The following is a 19,149-nucleotide window of genomic DNA, read 5'->3' as shown; positions in this document are numbered from 1 at the left end:
GAAAATTTTACCGCATACCATACGACTGCTATGCTATATGGTAGTGAGTGTTGAAAGAGTCGTATGCATCTAAGATAAGAGTGGCAGAGATGAGAATGTTAAGGTGGATGAGTGGTCATACTAGACTAGATAAAGTCCGTAATGAAAGTATTAGAGAAAAGGTAGGAGTGGTGCCAATTGAAGATAAGTTGAGAGAAGGGAGATTGAGGTGGTTTGGTCATGTGAAGCGTAGACATACGGAGGCTCCAGTTAGACAAGTAGAGCACATTAGGCTAGAGGATAGAAAGAAAAAAAGGGGTAGACCTAAATTGACTTGGAGGAGAGTAGTACAGCATGACTTAGAAGCATTACACATTTCTGATGATTTAACCCAAAATCGTTCAGAGTGGAAAAAGCGAATCCATATAGCCGACCCCAAATTTTTGGGATAAAGGCTTAGTTGAGTTGAGTTGAGTTGAGTTGAGTTGTAATAATTATTTTAACACTTTTAATAATAGCTTATTCCCAATTTTTTTTATTTTTTTTTAATTTAGATAAAACACTATAAATTACACAACTCATTTTTTACCATAAAAATGAATAAATTTAAAAGACATATATAAAAAGACTTGAACCTAAAATTTTTACATCATTTACATCTTTAAAGTGTAAAAAATCAATCAAACTATATCATTTTTGACATTTTTAAAACTTTTTATTAACCGGTAATTATTTTCACTTATTTTTTATTTAGACTAAGTTAATTTAATCTTATTAAAATTTATTATTAATAATAAAATAATTATTATTATTCTTGTTAAAAACTTTATTTCGTATTAATCCAAATTCAAAAACTTTAACTTTTGATATTTATTAATTATTTAACACTTTAATCAATAACATTTTAAATAATACTAATAAAATTTGACTCAATAATATTAAAGCTGTTTTATAATAATTATGAAATTTATAGTTTAAGTATAGTTAAAAATAAATCCATAAAAAATTAATTATATTATAATTTGGTCCTAAATTTCATATTTTATTTACATTTTATTTGTGGAATTATTATATAGTAGTGTAATTTAATCCTTAAAAATGTAGAATTTAAAATGGCTATTTTTAAAATAGAATTTAGCAAAGTAGATTTTGAAAAAAAAAAAGAAAAACTTTGAAGATTTTCTTTAATTAATCCGTTCACGCATTGTAATTAATTAGTGAAATGTTGTTTTCCAAATTTATCTCACTTAAAAAGTTAAAGTGTTTAATTATAAATTGTTATTTAATTTATTAAAATGATAAAAGAATATTTATCCATAATCTATAAAGTAGTTACTTTGTCAACGTGTTGCATAGTATTTTTATTTCTTATTTTAATAACATAATTTAATATTTATTTTAATATTTTATATTTTAAAATCATGCAATGAAAAATTATTAATGATAAAATTTTTAATTAATTATGTTAAATATAATTTAAATTTATATTAAAATTTTGAATAATTATGTCCACCAAAATCAAATTAAATTGTTATTTTTTAAATAATTATTAATTATTTTCCTTTAAATATTCCTTAATAAGAATGTAACAATACAATAAGAAAGGCTAAACCTTTTGAATATTTTGCATTTTTTTAAACACAATCTTTATTTATCTATATAATCATAAAAATTATATAGTTATTTATTCTGTTCATTTGATTTGTAAACTCTATTTCTTTTATAGAAATATTTATTTTTAAAGTATAGTAAATATAAAGAATTTGAAAAACAGAGTATAATAAATAATTAAAAAAATAATTATACACGTTTAAAAAATAAAAAACAATTAAATTAAATTATCAATATAAACAAGTAAAAAAGAAAAAAAAGGAGATTTTCATAAATTTTGTACTCAATATTTAAAGTGAGAAATAAATTTATTTTAAAGTATTATTAAATAAATTATTTGCAAACACCCTTCAATTTTTAATTTTGAAATTTAATTATTAATAAATTATTTATATTATTTTTTAAAACTATTTTATATACCAATAAAAGGAAAAAAAAAAAAGAGCATAAAAAAGCAAAAGTAAAAATTTTGCATTATTTAAAAAAGTAAAATGAATTAAAAAAGTATAAAGGAATATATGAATTTTAAATTAACTAATATCTAATAGCCAAATGAAAAATATTTGACAAATTATCAAATCAAGTGTCTTACATAATATAGCATATGACAGCTTATTACAAAGTTAAATGGCTTAATTCTATAAGCTCATTTTTGAGCTTCGGCTTTAATTTGTTATTTTTTTAAAAAACTTTAATTTAATTGATTATGTTGATTTTTATTTAAATTTAAATGTTATTTTATTAAAAAATATTTTTTATTAGAATTGTAGCTTGCACATTATATAGACATAAAACATAAATATAACTCCACTATAAATTTAAATATCTTTAGTTTTTAAAAAAATCTAAAAAAATTAATTAACTATATAGCTTTATTATTTACAAAAAGAGTTCTTAGATAAAATTCTATATACAAATATTTTCTATAAATTATATAACTAACTACTCCTTCCAAGTTTTAGCAATTTTATAAATATCAAATTCATATATCATTTATATTATTAAAATCTAAAGTTATTAAATCTATATATATTTTCGTATTTTCAATCTAAGATTGATGTCTTATATATGTATATTTTATAGCATTAATTAATTTAAAGTTATCATAATTTTTTTATAATATACTAATTTTTAAGAAAATAAAAATAAAATATTTTAAAATTTATTTATTAATTAACATAATTTTTTTTAAGAAGTATGCATAAAAAATTAAATTACGACCCGATTTCTGAAAGAAAAGCTGTTCGAATCCCTGAGTTCGTAAAAAGGCAGTTCAAAAGTTAAATCAAATTAACTCAATTTTTTACATGAACCAAAGACGCGGAGAGGAAGAGTAGAGGTAAATAAAGAAGTGTGGCAGTAGAAAGGTAATGAGTAGCAAAAGATTTGTCAGGTTGCAGTGGAAGAAAGAGGAGGAGACAGGAGGCCTATGATTCAATCGCTTTTTGCATATAATATAATATATGGAGATGGACTTGTGTTTGCCAAAATCTAAGTCTGGCTTTTCCGCAAGATCTAATAGCCATAACCCTAAAATCAATCACCAGCTTTTCTTCTTATCTCATCGCTCCAACCATCACCTTTCTCCAGTACATCCTCTCTCTCTTTCTTTTCTACATATATAATTTAATCTTGAAGATTTTATATTATTCAATTCAATAATTATCCATTTACACGTTTATATATTCACTTGAAGAATTTGCTTTGAACTTCGTCTTTGTCTGTTTTGCTGATTCTTTGGCACTTCTTTCTTCTTTGTTGTAGCTGCTCCTTCTTCTTCTTCCTCTCTTTTGTGCTTTTGGTATTGTAATTTTGTAAAAGTGTTCCGTTGTTGCTTTTCTTGGTTAGTTTTTCTAAAATTTGATCTTGGTTTTTGTTTATCTTGAAGAAAATTCTGATTTCTTCCATGTTCTTCAGAAGCATCAACTAGAACTTTCAGTACCTCGCTTCCCTTTTAATCTTCTTCTTCTTCTTCTTCTTCTTCTTCTTCTTCTTCTTCTTTGTGGGAATAGTGATGGGTTTTGAGAAAAAGATTCCTTTTTGCTCTGTATTAAATTCAGTTTTAATTTGTATTATTGTTAACCATAAAATATTTATTTACCAGAAACTTTGAATTACTGTCTTATTTTGCTATAAAGCTGCTTCAAATTCCAGTTCTGTTGGCGTGTTGGTGATTGGACTTGGGGTTAATGCACTTCTTATATTTATATCTAATTCTGTTGTTTTTTCTCTCTCATTTTTTAAAATTTTCATATGATTCAAGATCTTAATACGTTTTTCCATTTTAATTTTTCATATTGGATTCGTCTCTGTTTTTGAGTATAATTTGAAGTTTTGATCTGTTATTATAGTGGTAAAATGTCAATTAGGCAGGATTATCTTTGCCTCTAATTGGGCTAGTGTATTGTTAAGCGAGCACATCGGCTTCTTAATATTGTAGATCATTTGGGTATGCGGCTTCTTTTGTACATGATCTGTATTCAGGTTCTTATGTTCACTCTGAATGCTATCTTTGTGATGGCTTCTGTCCTAAGGGAATGGAGTTGACTGTTTGTAATTTTTGAGAAGTGTGATGAAAAATTCAGCTTTTTGTGTGAAAAATTACGCTTGTAATGTTCAATATGAAGCCTGATGGGAACAGTTGTTCATTTAAAATTCCGATTGTTTTAATTTTCATGTCTGCGATACAAGCTCAAATATTATCGAAAAGATTGATCTGGAGACGTAAACGTTATCAGATCCCAAAAAATGGAGACAAATTTCTGTTCATAAAGATTGACCTGGGAAATGGCCGAAAATTTTCATGTCTGTTAAAATTGTGTTGCAGTTATCTGGAACTTATTCTTTGATATGCGTTTCAGGAAGAGCATTTGAAAGTTTGCAGAACTGTGAAGGAACTTCAATCTATATATTGACAATGAGTCAACCTAAAATCAAGCGTAGAGTGGGTAAATATGAGGTGGGAAGAACAATTGGTGAGGGAACATTTGCAAAAGTAAAGTTTGCCAGGAACTCCGAGACAGGGGAGCCTGTGGCTCTGAAGATTCTTGACAAAGAGAAGGTTCTTAAACACAAGATGGCTGAACAGGTCTGGTTAGTTGTTTTTACTTTTTGCAAATGGTTCTATCTTTTGCTTTACTGTTTCTTCACTCTTCCTGTTTCTTTATGGAGTGTATCATTTTTAGCTGCACTTGTCTTGCAATTCCTTCCTATTTATTCTGAAGGCTATTGGCTTCTTGTTTCATTCATTGTTTGCTGTGGCTTGTTCATCTTAACATCAATCCCCATGGTCCAAGTAGCTTCCCTTTTTTTTTTTTTTTTTTTTTTTTATCATTTTGCCCTACCATTTGAAAAAATTTTCCAAGCTATTACGTAAAGAAATTGTATGTAAATTGCATAATGTTTCTAAATGTTTGAGCATGCTTTTACAGATCAAGCGAGAGATAGCAACAATGAAGCTTATAAAGCATCCAAATGTTGTTTGTTTATATGAGGTCTCTCTCTCTCTCAAAATTTCCTTTACTATTTACCCTATTCTGTATCACTTGCAATAAGTAAATTCTTTTAATTATGGCTTTTAAATCAAAAGGTACTTTTGGTTTTCTCTTAGATCTTTCTCTGCCATATGTAGGCGACGTCAGATTTCTTGGTTCTTTTCATGCATGCATTTTGCTAGAAACTATTGATGGTAATTTTGCTAAGATATTCACTGCACCTATTTTCCATGCAAATGAAATTTGGCATCTCCTTTTGGACTGGAGGAAGACTTATTGACATAGATATAGTGATTCAATAGAACATGCTTCCAAGTTGATATTCTTAAATGACACTGAGAAATTCCTGGGACAAAATTGTGAAGTTTTATTTGATGATATGATCTTTTTGCTAATTTTGGTCCCAATATAAAAGATCGTATTTTAACATTGTTAGCAATTTTCATTTGCAGTTTGGGTTAAATATAGGTTCTTTGTTAGTTAAAGTACTATTTTGGCATTTATATTGCTGTGTGCTTAAAAATAATTAAGATTGGTCTTTCTAAAATTAGAACTTGAAGAAATCTGAGCAAAGATTTAAAATTCATTTACTTGGTGTAAGATTTATCAAACTGTTACTTTTCTTTTCCAGGTGATGGGAAGCAAGACAAAGATATTCATTGTCTTGGAGTTTGTTACTGGGGGAGAGCTTTTTGACAAAATTGTAAGTTGGTGCACAGATCAAACTGTTTTTCTCTGTGTTTCATTTCTAGTTGGCTTGGTATTCCCAATGGATTTAAGGACTTACCCATTTGACGCCATTAAAATTGCTTGCAAATTGTCATTTTATCTTGAAGGCTGGTGCTTATTGTAACTATTAAAACTGTCCCCATCGGATAGTTGTCATATGTAATTGTTTATAATAATGCTGTCCTCTTTTGATAGGAGCAAAGGTTGAATTGGTTGGATTTTTGTTTTTCCCTTGTAAGTATCAACCTACTTGTTGAGTTTGTCTTTTCTTGGCCATGTGTTTGTTATGAAGGTAAACCATGGACGGATGAGAGAAGATGAAGCTCGGAGATATTTCCAGCAGCTTATTAACGCAGTTGATTACTGCCACAGTAGGGGTGTCTACCACAGAGACCTGAAGGTACTCTTTAACTTTTATCAACCTTTAAACACATATATGATATATTTATTACTCTTTTGTGACAGATACCTTAGAGGGGTAAACCTGTTGTGCTTACCATAAAAGCTTATTGTCTTGCCTTGTCCGCAGCCAGAAAATCTGCTGTTGGATGCTTATGGGAACCTCAAAGTTTCTGATTTTGGACTAAGTGCATTGTCCCAACAAGTCAGGGTAATTATTGTAAAAAATTTTTTTCTCAGTTCAATTCAGTATTGACATCACTTTTCCACACAAATCCTACTACGGATCAGACCAATTTCATTACTGGAATGGGCTTGATAAGTAGGTTTCTTTGTCATGAAGTTTATTTAAACGACTGGCTTTACATAAATTGTTTCTTACCCTTTAAGTTTATTTGGCAGGATGATGGTCTACTTCATACTACTTGTGGAACTCCAAATTATGTTGCTCCTGAGGTTTGTATCTGTTTTTATGCCAACATCCTTCTACAATTTATATCTCCTTTTGAGCCTTTGGCCTTTTGTAATGTGCTTTATTGTTGTTCAGGTTCTTAATGATAGAGGTTATGATGGGGCAACTGCAGACATGTGGTCTTGTGGAGTGATACTTTTTGTACTGCTTGCAGGGTACTTGCCTTTTGATGATTCTAATCTTATGAACCTGTATAAAAAAGTGAGCATTTTACAGATTTTCATGAAATTATTCTCTATTGTTCTCTGTCCTCTGGTATTCACTTTTCCTTTGGCCATATGTAGATTTCTGCAGCTGAGTTCACTTGCCCCCCTTGGCTTTCTTTTGGTGCCATGAAATTAATCACTAAAATTTTGGATCCTAATCCTATGACTGTAAGTAATTGTACTTTATCAACTTTATTACTTGTTCTTTACTACATTAAATAACTTGTGGTTGATAACTTTGATTTTCAAAAAATAAGAGAGATATCTACTGTATTGCCTCTACTTAGATGTTATTGAAATTGAATGGAGCTGAAGCTCACAATCTATGCATTAGGCCAACATCGGTGGAAATGGTGACATGTATCTAGGAATATTGTAGTTTATATCCATTATTAGTAATGCATCCACTTGTTGCTTCTGCAAAGTTACATTTCAACATGTTTATAATATTTCTGTTGGGTGGAGGATGGCTAGTCAGATTTGATTCTGGCTTTTCGCATTTATAAGCTTAGCACACACTTTGAAAAATTGAAAATTTTCATAGTTCTTTTTTAATTTAATTGAGCTACAATCTCTCGGAGTGATTTGTAAGGGTGCAAGTGATGAAGCTGATGCTAGAAGTTTGAGCTTTCAAATCAATGCTTTTGTTAGCCGCCAGGCATAGCAAAATTACTATTAATTACAATTTTATGTTATTTTATAAATTTATTTTAGTGATTTTTCTTATTTTTCATTTGGTTTGTCTCTGATTTACAATTTATATCTATGGCAGCGCATCACTATACCTGAAATCTTGGAAGATGAATGGTTTAAGAAAGATTATAAGGCCGCTGTATTTGAGGAGAAAGAAGACACCAACTTGGATGATGTTGAAGCTGTTTTTAAGGACTCAGAAGTAAGTGCTATAATTATAAAACAATTATATAGTATATACCATTTGGAGAACTCGCTACAATTATTTTGCAATTCTAGATGATAGTGTTTTTTCAAGTGTACTTAATTGGTATTGTTACAGGAACATCATGTAATGGAGAAGAAGGAAGAACAGCCAACAGCTATGAATGCATTTGAGTTGATTTCTATGTCAAAAGGACTAAATCTCGGGAATTTGTTTGATACAGAACAGGTTTTCATGTTAGAATGCTTTCTTTATGTTATACTTTTTAAACTGTACTTCAAAATGGATTGATTCTTTCCATGTGTGTGCATGTGCATGCACTATGCAAAAGGACGAATGGTAGTGCAGCAAACATCCCCTCCCTGCTTCTGAGGAATTAAGGGTTGATGCTAAAGTATTGTTCTGTTTACAGGCGGGTAAATCCAGTAGTCAGGATGTGTGTGTCTGCATTATAGGACTACGTGCAGGCATGTGTATGCTTTTCTTTGATTCTGTTGTAATTTGAGCATTTCACAGATAGGTGAGGTCACTAATTCAACCAATAATCATGCATGCACATGGCAAGGGGATGTTTGAAATAATCCAGGTTCTCTGATTGCTGCTAGACTATATGTTCCCATGTTAATTCATTGAAGGCACAGTAGCAGAGAATTATTCTTTCTAACCTTGTTCAAGGTGATTTCATGACCAGCACAGGTTTTTAATTCTTGCGAGAAATATTAAGTGGGTCCATGCAACCTCTGAAATTATGAACTATAAGATTGAGAATTTGGGTCATTGTCTATTGTGAACTAATCTCAAAGTGTCGTTGGTTTCATAAGAAGATATACATAGTTTCTGTGGTTGCTATCCTTCTTAGGTGGCGGAATATATAATTGGCTTGTGGCAACAAATTTTTGGGATTGATTTAAATGACTGAAACTTGAAACTTGAATCTTGTGTTATTCTCTGTTCATATTTTGTGACTAATGGTTGGCTACAGGGATTCAAGAGGGAAACAAGGTTCACATCTAAATGCCCTGCTAATGAGATAATCCATAAGATTGAAGAAGCTGCAAAGCCTCTTGGTTTTGATGTTCACAAGAAAAACTACAAGGTAAGCAAAATATGAACAGTATCGCTTTTCTTTATTTATTTATTTTTGTTTGTTTCAAGTGCAAGGGTCTGAGGTGGTGTATATTGATTCTCTCTCTTAGATGAGGCTTGAAAATATGAAAGCTGGGAGAAAGGGAAACCTTAATGTTGCCACTGAGGTCAGCGATAATAAAACCTACTTCTTGTTATGGTATAGTCGGTAGTCATTTTGTATTAGTTCTTCATTTCCTACTTTTCTATCAGATTTTCCAAGTGGCGCCTTCTCTACATATGGTTGAAGTGCGGAAAGCAAAAGGAGACACTTTGGAATTCCATAAGGTACCGTTTCTCTTATTCTTGAATTTCTTTTTAAAGGGAGATGAACTGTGATTTGATGTGAATTTTTTTCTTCAGTTTATTCATTAGTAATTTCTATTAAAGGGCTTCTTAATAGTGTATGTTTCATTGGTTTAAAATGAAGATGATCTTAAGAATGCCATTAGTTGATTCCTCTATGTGGGTTGGAGTTTGGCCTACCAATCAAGACCCATTAAGGTTCAACTTGATAGGATTGCGTTGTCATTGTTGAAGGAGAGATTTGAATTGGGAATTACAGGGTTTGATGTCACAGGGGAAAAAAGCTTGGCTTATCAAAAGAAAGAAACAATAGCTAAACCAATGTGAAAATAAAGATATAGAAATGCTCCAGACCACGCAGATAATCAAAAGAAGTGCAACTTCGAAAGAGGGAGAGCAATGGGAGTGCATTTTCAAACTGAAACAGTTAAACACAAAATTAATTCCATTATCAAAATTACAAGAAAATTCGAAAGGCACTGAAATATTTATTCATTTGATGAGGGAAAATATATTTTACTAGAATGAGGCGTCAAATGAGTTGCCCTTTGTGTGCCTTCAGGATACTCAATTTTAAATCTATATCCAAAAAATAAATGCTGCTTACAAAAGCACTCCTTTCAAGATCAAACACATCATCAACCAAACATGAACGATAAATAGCCACCTGTTTTTAATTTCTCAGAGAGGATTCTTTCATCTCAAAAGCTTTCAGATTCTACTTTTGTCATGTTATCCACCATATGGCCAGAGGTGGCACCCATACCCTATTATTCCTCGGCCAATGAACTGATCCTCTCGCCACTATACTTGAAGAAGAAAAGGGTCTGGAACTTGGACAAAGTGCTGTTCAGAGTTTGGATCTTGTTCCCTGGTACAATATATCTGGTCCAACACCTAAAAGTTAAGTCAGCTGATTGGAATTAAGCAATTTTCTGAAAGCTTGACCTTTTGAAACCCTTATAATTATGAATCCAATGTTATAATCATGTTTATCAGGTTATCATTTTGTTTACATTTTACAGAATCTGCTGTTCAAGTTGGTTATCTTTTTGTTTATTTGATGTTTTTTCTGCAGTTCTATAAAAATCTTTCAACCTGCCTCGATGATGTTGTCTGGAAAACTGAGGATGACATGCAAGAAATGAAGTAAAAATAGGGCCCCTGTCTTGAAGAGATCAGATCACCATCTTTTGTTTATGTTGCCTTGCCAATTGTGTCATTCTTGTTCTATATATATCTTCATTCTTTACCACCCTCGTTTCCTGGGACCATTTTCTACTCTGTACAATTTGAGAGACATGTCTTCACCAATTGTTTTCCTCGCTATTATTGTTGGAAAGCATGGAAAATTCTCCTTGTTTGGTTTTCTCATTTACTGGAAGATGTTAAAAACGAGAGATTTGGCAAATTAAAGTGTTTATATGTGTTTCCTTTTTGGTATGTGTACCGCTTCTTTTCTTGGAAATTATTGCCATCAGTTTTTTCCTGTTGGTTTCCTTTCTGTGCTCTTTTCTTTGTTCTTTACAAAACTTCTGAAGATTATGTGTTATTGTGTCAAGTGTAAGGTTTTAACTTCGAAGATTCAGATCAGGAAGTTTTTATGCTTGGAAGTCTCTTACCATGACTGTGATGGGTCAACGAGATAAATTTAATCTCTAGTGATTTCTTTGATTATTTTCTTTAAGAAAAATATACAAAAATCTTGTAAAATTATTTATTAAATTTAAATCTTATATTGCCATAAGTTGAAAGTTAAGCATTTTGACGTGTATACATCTTTTTTTATTATTTTTTTAATATAATTAGCTCAAACATTTATTATTTTTTACAATATCAAAATAAATAAATATTTATTATAATATTTGCTATTAATATTTGATACGGATGTAAAGCTTTTTAAATTTTTTTTTAATCTAAAAGATATTAACAGTAGATAGTTTTATTATTAAGAAAATAAATATAGTTATAGTAATGACCGTAATAACAATTAAACTTTGCGCAAATAGATTTTCATATTATTATCTACTTTTTTTAGTTACTAATATATCTATAAATTTAATTTATCTATAGTCTAATAATTAAATATATATAAAAATATAAATAAAATTACACAATTATTATTGTTATTTTTTATAATTTTATATGTGTACTTAATTAATTTTTCTCTCAATATCAAGAATCAAATTCATTTTTAAATTATCACATTATTTTATATTTACAATAATAATAAAATGTCAATATTAAAATTAATCCATAAATTAAATAAATAAATATATATATATATATATATATATATATATATATATATATATAAATATATAAATATATATATTCAATAAGTGAATTTGTCAAAAACGACAAATTTAAACATATATAAATTATATATTATTTTCATTTAATTTTTTTATAATTTATAATTAATAATAATATTATTATTATTTAATATTCACATATATATGCAGGGTGCGAGTGTTGGACGGTGGTGTTGATAACAGCAGCAACAACTGTTCTTCTTCCTCCCGCAATTGCTAATCTCAGGCCTCAAATCCTCCCATTTCAATGCCTCTCTAGGTATAGGTTTTCCAAAACGCTTTAGTTTAAGCTCTCAAATTGATCAATTGGTGACCAACTTGGAATTGAACTTGTTGGCTTCTGTTTCAAGCTTCTTCATGCCTCGCGAAGTGGCTGTAATTCTACTGAATTAGAGCAGAGATCATGGTAAAGGTTTTCCTTCCTTCATTTATCTAAGATACTAATTCTGCATTTCTTGAGATAATTTTGCAAAACTACGGATTCTTCTTGGTTCAGAATTTCCTAATCGGAGATTTCAAGCCGCCATATAACGTTTCAGTCACTTTTGCTGATGGAAGAACTCGCAAGCAGGTTTCATGTTCACAAGAACTTCTGCCCTTTCTTTCTTTATCGTCATTATTATTTCTGTGTGCAAGTCAACTTTGGTCAGCATTTGGAATTTAATTGTCTGTAATGATATAAAGTGATCCATACACTGGAAGTTTCAAACAATTGTAGAGTCCGGTCGCGCTGAATGGAGGCTTGTTAGGTGTCAATATACTATATTAAGGTGATCCATCATTTCATTGATCATATTGCTGGTGTTGGGTGGGGGTGCGATCAAGGTGGTGTGATGTTGTGCTATTAGATCTAACACATGCATTAATGAGTTTACTCTTGGGAATGGGATTTAATTAGTTTTACCTAAATGTCACTGCAATTGATAAAATTGCATCACTTCTATTCAGAGGTTGTTTTAAATAAAATCTTATTCAACCTTAAGTTTACTGTTTCTGTGCATATCCATAGGTTCCATTTAAAAAGGAAGATGGCCAAACAGTTATGGTTCCTCTCTTTCAAAGGACATTTTCTCTGTAGGTCTTTATATCTCTCCCATACACCATAGAGTGATTCACCTTCCTTTTGCCTAAAGTGTTGAGTTCAACCCTCAATTTTACAGTCTTTGTGGATGAGAAATACCTTGCTAGAGAAGCTTATGAGAGGTCTTTCCAAGTGGTAAATATTTCAGCTGGTTGAGAAAGTAACCACTTCCTTGCTCTATCTCAAAGGGAGAATGGAAATGCTCTTAGTCTTATAGCTTGATCAAAGACTACATTCATCTTGAATATGTCACATAGGATAAGAAAGCATTGGAGGTGGTAATGTGGATCTTCTGTTGGTGAACCCCCAAACTGGGTCTGTTGGATCATATGGAGCCATGCCAGTTTTAATTCAAAATTATTGACATCCACTGTGGGTCTTGTAACACTAAGTTAGAATCCTTGTATAGATAAAGCTTCGTAGTCCTTCAATAGTCTTGGCTTGTTGTTGTTGTTGTCAGCCATGATTGGAGTTTCAGGATTTTCTTGATTTTGTTCTTGGTGTCTCCTTTCTCTCATGATTGCTCTCAGAGTTCTATCTATCTGGGGATCTAAATCCAAAACTTCTTCTTCTGGCTTTTCTCTAGTCATGCACTAAACCAAATGCCTGAGAGAAAATAAAAGAAATAAAACAAATTAAATAAAACTAAACAATAAATACAAATGCCTAAATCAGCTAAATTGGCTATCGCTTAATATTACTAAAGCTAAATTCTCTGGCAATGGTGTCAAAAACTTATTTGCTGGTTTTACAATAACCGCAAGTGCACGAATCGCTAATAAGTAATAAAGTAGTGAGTAAAGTATCGTCCTACGAGGAATTTAGTTCGCAAGTACCAAGCTACACAGTAATTCTGACTGTTTAGGCTACTGGATATGTATGAAGAGTGAATTAAATATATTTTGGATGCTGAAAATGACTTTGAATAAAACTCTCTATTGAAGCAATTCCAGAATTAATATTTTACACTGTAATCTTATTATGGATTTTAATCTTGTCTATTCATTGGATTGAGGATCGTCACATTGATGGAAATTAATCCTAAGATATCCTAGGTCCTCTCTCAAGACACCTAAGGTGTGTTTCGATTATAGCTAAACCCTATTTTCGTTGGTGATTAGTCCTAAAAAAATCCTTTAAGATCTTTGATTAATTATGGAACTTCACAAAGGTCATCAGCCTATCTCTAGGTCAGATTTTCTAGGTTCAAAATCTCGATTTTCTAATATTAATCTTCACCTTTCAGTCATTCAATTAATATTTGTAATCAATACTAGGTGGGTACCAATATATAGCATGCATTAAGATCATAAGAAATTGAATCAAAAAACAAAACTCAAATCCGATAAATAAAACTCAATATTCATCCATAATAATAATTACGATTGTTACTCTCCCAATTCCAGAATAAAAAATTATTCACTCGTGATGAGTTTAACAAACATAATAGAAATAAAATAAAAGAACATGAAATATCCGCTTAAAGAAATAGAACAAAAGAATCGAAGAGAATCTGCAGCTTTGATCTTGTGGAGCTTCAGCTGAGAGTTCTTCTTTGATGTTGATGCACTATTCTTTTAGACGGCTGTATGAAAATAGTGAAGGTGCTATTGTCCGGCTCCCCCCTTCTGCTTTCTGCTGCTCCTATTTATATATAATATCTAGGGTTAGATTTTCAGAGTCCTAGTAGCATTAGAAGTCGCTTTTTTTCTATAAAAAACTAGAGCTGGAGCCAAATCAGGAAACTGGCTATCGCGTGATACACGACCTATGTGTCACTATACGGCCCAGGGCCTTGTAACTTACTGGAGCTTGAATTGTTGCATCTGATATCAGGATAGGGCTTACACGGACCTCAGGTAGTTACACGGGCCTAATTACACAGCCTGTGTACTTTTGTACTTCGGGGAAATCTTTAAGACTGGCTCGACAGAGACTTATACGGGTCTTCATAATTTACACGGGTCATGGTACATGGCCCATGTACTTTGTTTCTTCCTTGGTTCTTTGGCTTTCTCTTGGCAGTAAGTTACACGGGTCTGTGGCTTTGCTTTCACGACCCGTGTAAGGTGTATCAGTAACATTTCTCAATCTTTTGGCTTTTCCAAGCTTTCTTCTTTGCTCCTATGCCTTGGAACTTCTTCAAAACACTTGGAAACATATAGAAAACATAGAATTTAGAGCCTGACAATGGAATTTACAAAAGTTGATGAAATTAATGATTATGCATGAGATTACTTATCTAAATGCTATGAAATATTATACAAATGTATTTAAAAATATCTATATAATACAAATATATCAGATAACAGCTTAGACCATGACATATCTATTTGTCTTTGTAGAATTGTATTTTAACCGAGGCAACTTCTACGATTTTACATCTCTTACTAAGTGGATAGCCATGTACTTCTCATCAAATTGGTGTTAATGAAGTGTTATTTATGATACAATTCATTGCTAGAACAAGGTTCTGTAGTTTATTTTTAATGAGTTTCATTATGTATTATTGATATGATAATCTTGTATCCGTGCTCTAAACTTAAATTTCCCATTTTAGTCATTGCTAACATTTTATCATTCTTTCTATAAGCTTTGCAATTGGCCATTGTAAGTGAATCAGTAAAGGAAAACTTTTGATCTATGATTAGCTTTACCGCTCATGTTTCATATGTAGTTCGTGAACTTGATATTCTTGGTGAATTATATGAAAGAAAAACATATATCCCTTCAAATTTTCTATAATTGAGATGCCATATGAGTCTTACAATGGAATCAACGTAAGGCTTAGGTAGGAGGATATCCTTTAAATTTTTCTGGTTTGGTTATTTAATTGAGATGGTTGTCCAATTGCCCCTACCCCCTAATTTTTACTCTAAATCGATTTTCAATTAGTGCTGGCTATGCTTTTGTAAATGTTACAAGTTTTGCTGGGTTATATAAAACTATTGAATCTTCATTGTTTCCTTTTTTTATTTCCGCTTTTCCTCCAAGTTTATTCATGTTTTTCTGTTCATATACTTGGTTGAATTGCAAAACTCTCTCTCCCACCTCCCCCACTGATACACTTGTATTATATAGATATTTTAAAGCCCATTTGTATATTATTTCATAGCATTTAAATAAGTAATCTCGTGCATAATCATTAATTTCATCAACTTTTGTAAATTCCATTGTCAAGCTCTAAATTTCATGTTTTCTGCATTATTTCAGATGTTTGGATGAAGTTCTAAGGCATAGGAGTGCAAAAGAAAGCTTCGAAAGATCAAAGGAAAGAGAAGTGTTGCTGATACACTTTACACGGGTCGTGTAAGCAAAGCCACAGACCTGTGTAACATACTGCCAGGAGAAAACTAAAGAGCCAAGGAAGAAACGAAGTATACGGGCCGCGTACCCCAACCCGTGTAAACCATGAAGACCCGTGTAAGTCTCTGCTTGGCCCGAATTGAAGAATTCTCTGAAGAGCAAAAGAACACGAGTCGTGTATTTGGACCTGTGTAATTAGCAATGCCCCCTGTAATCTCCTGTGCCAATATGAGATGCAATCTTTGAAGCTCCAATGAATTACACGGCCCTAAGCCGTGTATCAGCTGATAGCCAGTTTCCTGATTTAGCTCTAGCTCCGGTTTTTAATAGAGAGAAAAGACTTCTAATGCTGCGGGGACTCTAAAAACCTAACCCTAGGCATTGAATATAAATAGAAGTAGCAGAGAGCAAAAAGGGGGATCTAGAGCCGAACGATAACACCTTCATCATTTTCCCATAGCCACCTAGAAGAGTAGTGTATCAGTATCAAGGAGGAGCCTTCAGCTGAAGTTCCACAAGATCAAAGTTGCAGATTCTCTTTAGTTCTTTTGTTCTATCACTTTAAGCGGACTTCTATTGTTCTTTTATTTTATTTTTATTATGTTTGCTGAACTTACTATAAGTGAGTAATTTCAATATTCTGGAATTAGGAGAGTAATGCTTGTAATCATTATCATGGACAAATATTGAGATTTATTTATTGGATTTGAGATTTATTCCTTGATTTAATTTCTTGCAATTTTAATGCATGCTATGTGTTGGTACCCTCTTAATATTGATTATAGGTATTAATTGAAGAACTCAAAGGTGAAGATTAATATTAAAAAATCAAGATTTTGAACCTAGCAAATCTGACCTTGAGATAGGCTGGTAACCTTTGTGGAGTTTCAAAATTAATCATAGATCTTAAAGGGTTTTGATTAGGACTAATCACCAACGAAAGTAGGGTTTGGCTCTAATTGAAATATACCTTAAATACCTTAAGAGCGGATCTAAGATACTTCAGGATTAATTTCCATCAAGGTAAATGATTTTCAATCCAATAAATGGATAAGATTACATCCATAATAAGGTTAAAGTGTGAAATCTTAATTCTGAAATTATTTCAAAATAGGTTATTCTTTTTAAGTTCATTACCCTTTTTATTCCCAGTATTCAAAATAGACAAATTTCACTCTCCATTTTATTCGATACCCTAGATAGCCGAAATCACCATGTAGTCTGGTACTTACTAGTTAAATTCTCATGGGATAATACTCTACTCACTATTTTATTACTTGTTCGTGATCCGTGCACTTGCAGGGTTGAGAAACCAGCAAACAAGTTTTTGGCGCCGTTGCTAGGGAATTTTAATTTTAGTAATAGGTGATAGGTAATTTAACTGATTTAGGCATTTCCATCTACTGTTTAATTTTGTTTAATTTATTTTATTCTTTTATTCTCTCTCAGGTGATAGGTTTAGTGCATGATCAGAACAAAGCCAGAGGAGGAAGTTTTTGATTGGATCCAGAGATAGTTAGGACCCTAAGAACCATCAGGAGAGAAAGGAAACGCCAAGAATAAGATCAAGGAAATCCAGACGCTCCAATTATGGCCGACAACAACAACAATAGGCCAAGACTCTTGAAGGATTACGAAGCTCCATCTATACAAGGATTCCAACCTAGCGTTACAAGACCCATAGTGGATGCCAATAATTTTGAATTAAAAACGGCATGGCTGCAGATGATCCAACAGACCCAGTGCTTTCTTGCCCTATATGACACATTCAAGATGAATGGAGTCTCTGATCAAGCTATAAGACTCCGAGCATTCCTATTCTCCCTTCGAGATAGAGCAAGGAAGTGGTTACTTTCTCAACCAGCTGGAACATTCATCACTTGGGAAGACCTCTCACAAGCTTTTCTAGTAAGGTATTTTTCACCTGCAAAGACTGCAAAGTTGAGGGTTGAACTCAACACCTTTAGGCAAAAGGAAGGTGAATCACTCAATGATGCATGAGAGAGATATAAAGACTTATAGAGAGAATGTCCACACTATGGCATAGAGGATTGGCTCCTGGTTCAGAACTTCTATAATGGGCTACTGTCCTCTATAAGGAGCATAGTAGATTCAGCTGCAGAAGGTGACTTGATGGAGAAAACAGTGGACTAAGCACTGCAACTTCTGGAGAGGGTTGCGTATCACAACTACGAGTGGTCAAATGAAAGGGGAAATACAAGGAGAACAGCAGAGATCCTGAGAGCGGATGCCCTAAGCATGATAAATGCTCAATTTGACCAGCTCACAAGAAGGCTTGATAGAATGCAAGCCAATGCTATAGGGATGAACAACCAACACTATGACAGCTATGGAGAAGGATATATGACTTCAGAATGTAACAACTTTAATAACTTCTCTACAGAACAGATAAACTATGTGAATAACGGAGGGAACTTTAACCAGAGACAGCTCAATAATCCATATTCAAATACGTACAACCTTGGATGGAGGAACCACTCTAATTTCTCATGGTCCAATTCACAGAATCAGCCAATGAACAAACAACAAGGATACAGACCACCGGCACCCCTAGGATTTTAGAATAGGGGACAAAATCCTACACAGCCACCGCCACCTCCTCAGAGCCAACAGTCAGAACCAAAGTCGATTATGGAATCCATGATGAAAGGCTTCCTAGCCGCCTAGCAATAGCAGAATGAAATGATCAAATAGCTAGCTTCCAGGATGGACCAACTTGCCACCCACAACTAGATGCTTGAAAATCAAATTGCTCAACAAGCAAGTTCTTCACGTAAGACTGCTGGTAAGCTGCCTAGTCAATTAGCGATGAACCCAATGGAGCGCTGTAAGACAGTTACATTGAGGAGTGGAAGAGTTCTAGAACAGTCAGAGGAAGAACTAACTGAGAGAACCTCTGATAAATCTGAAGACCAAACAAAAGAGAAAAAGGAAGAAGCTAAAGAGGATCAAGAAGAGGAAGCAAGGAAGAAAAAGAAGTTACCAGAACCATATCAGCCTCCTCTATCTTTTACTCAGAGATTCTAGAAAGCCAAATTAGATAAGCAGTTTGAAAAGTTTCTAGAAGTTTTGTAGAAACTCTATATAAACATTCTTTTTACAGAAGCACTCTCTCAAATGCCATCTTATGCCAAGTTCATTAAAGACATGTTATCAAAGAAAAAAAAGCTGGAGGATTATTGTCACACCTTACTCCTCTGTAAGGCA

At 32.3% G+C, this 19,149-nt stretch overlaps 1 protein-coding gene and 1 long non-coding RNA gene across 6 annotated transcripts; both read left to right on the top strand.

Annotated features, from left to right (window-relative positions):
• Nucleotides 1-2,894: 2,894 nt before the first annotated feature.
• Nucleotides 2,895-10,662, top strand: LOC110660166 (CBL-interacting protein kinase 32). Of its 4 annotated transcripts, XM_021818358.2 has the most exons (15): nt 2,895-3,179; nt 4,452-4,683; nt 5,022-5,084; nt 5,716-5,787; nt 6,106-6,213; nt 6,343-6,423; nt 6,615-6,668; nt 6,760-6,885; nt 6,969-7,058; nt 7,663-7,785; nt 7,906-8,016; nt 8,771-8,884; nt 8,985-9,041; nt 9,127-9,201; nt 10,298-10,662. In XM_021818358.2, the coding sequence occupies exons 3-15, from the start codon at nt 5,043-5,045 to the stop codon at nt 10,370-10,372; spliced, it is 1,128 nt and encodes a 375-aa protein (XP_021674050.1). In that variant the 5' UTR covers nt 2,895-3,179; nt 4,452-4,683; nt 5,022-5,042; the 3' UTR covers nt 10,373-10,662. The 4 variants fall into 4 exon arrangements, 2 of the variants coding, with proteins under 2 accessions (XP_021674050.1, XP_021674049.2); XM_021818357.2 differs by lacking the exon at nt 2,895-3,179 and having other exon boundaries at nt 4,052-4,678; XR_009151241.1 differs by lacking the exons at nt 2,895-3,179; nt 9,127-9,201; nt 10,298-10,662 and adding an exon at nt 8,201-8,255 and having other exon boundaries at nt 4,048-4,678.
• A 955-nt stretch (nt 10,663-11,617) lies between these two features.
• On the top strand, nt 11,618-16,650 carry LOC110660167 (uncharacterized). Of its 2 annotated transcripts, XR_002495876.2 has the most exons (3): nt 11,675-11,940; nt 12,031-12,105; nt 15,829-16,650. It is a non-coding gene; the product is annotated as an uncharacterized LOC110660167 (long non-coding RNA). The 2 variants fall into 2 exon arrangements; XR_009151240.1 differs by having other exon boundaries at nt 11,618-12,105.
• Nucleotides 16,651-19,149: the final 2,499 nt, after the last annotated feature.

The sequence above is a fragment of the Hevea brasiliensis genome, chromosome 9 (genome assembly GCF_030052815.1).
Source record: "Hevea brasiliensis isolate MT/VB/25A 57/8 chromosome 9, ASM3005281v1, whole genome shotgun sequence".
In the NCBI taxonomy this organism is placed as follows: Eukaryota; Viridiplantae; Streptophyta; class Magnoliopsida; order Malpighiales; family Euphorbiaceae; genus Hevea; species Hevea brasiliensis.
The sequence above is the reverse complement of the archived record's forward strand: the minus strand, read 5'-3'. Positions and strand labels throughout refer to the sequence as shown.

Excerpts from the sequence above, each read along its gene's own strand:
- LOC110660166 (XM_021818357.2), top strand. The coding sequence starts at position 4,394 with ATGTCTGTTAAAATTGTGTTGCAGTTATCTGGAACTTATTCTTTGATA. Across the intron at positions 5,085-5,715 it reads ATGTTGTTTGTTTATATGAG|GTGATGGGAAGCAAGACAAA; the intron begins GTCTCTCTCTCT and ends TTTCTTTTCCAG. Across the intron at positions 6,424-6,614 it reads CATTGTCCCAACAAGTCAGG|GATGATGGTCTACTTCATAC; the intron begins GTAATTATTGTA and ends TTTATTTGGCAG.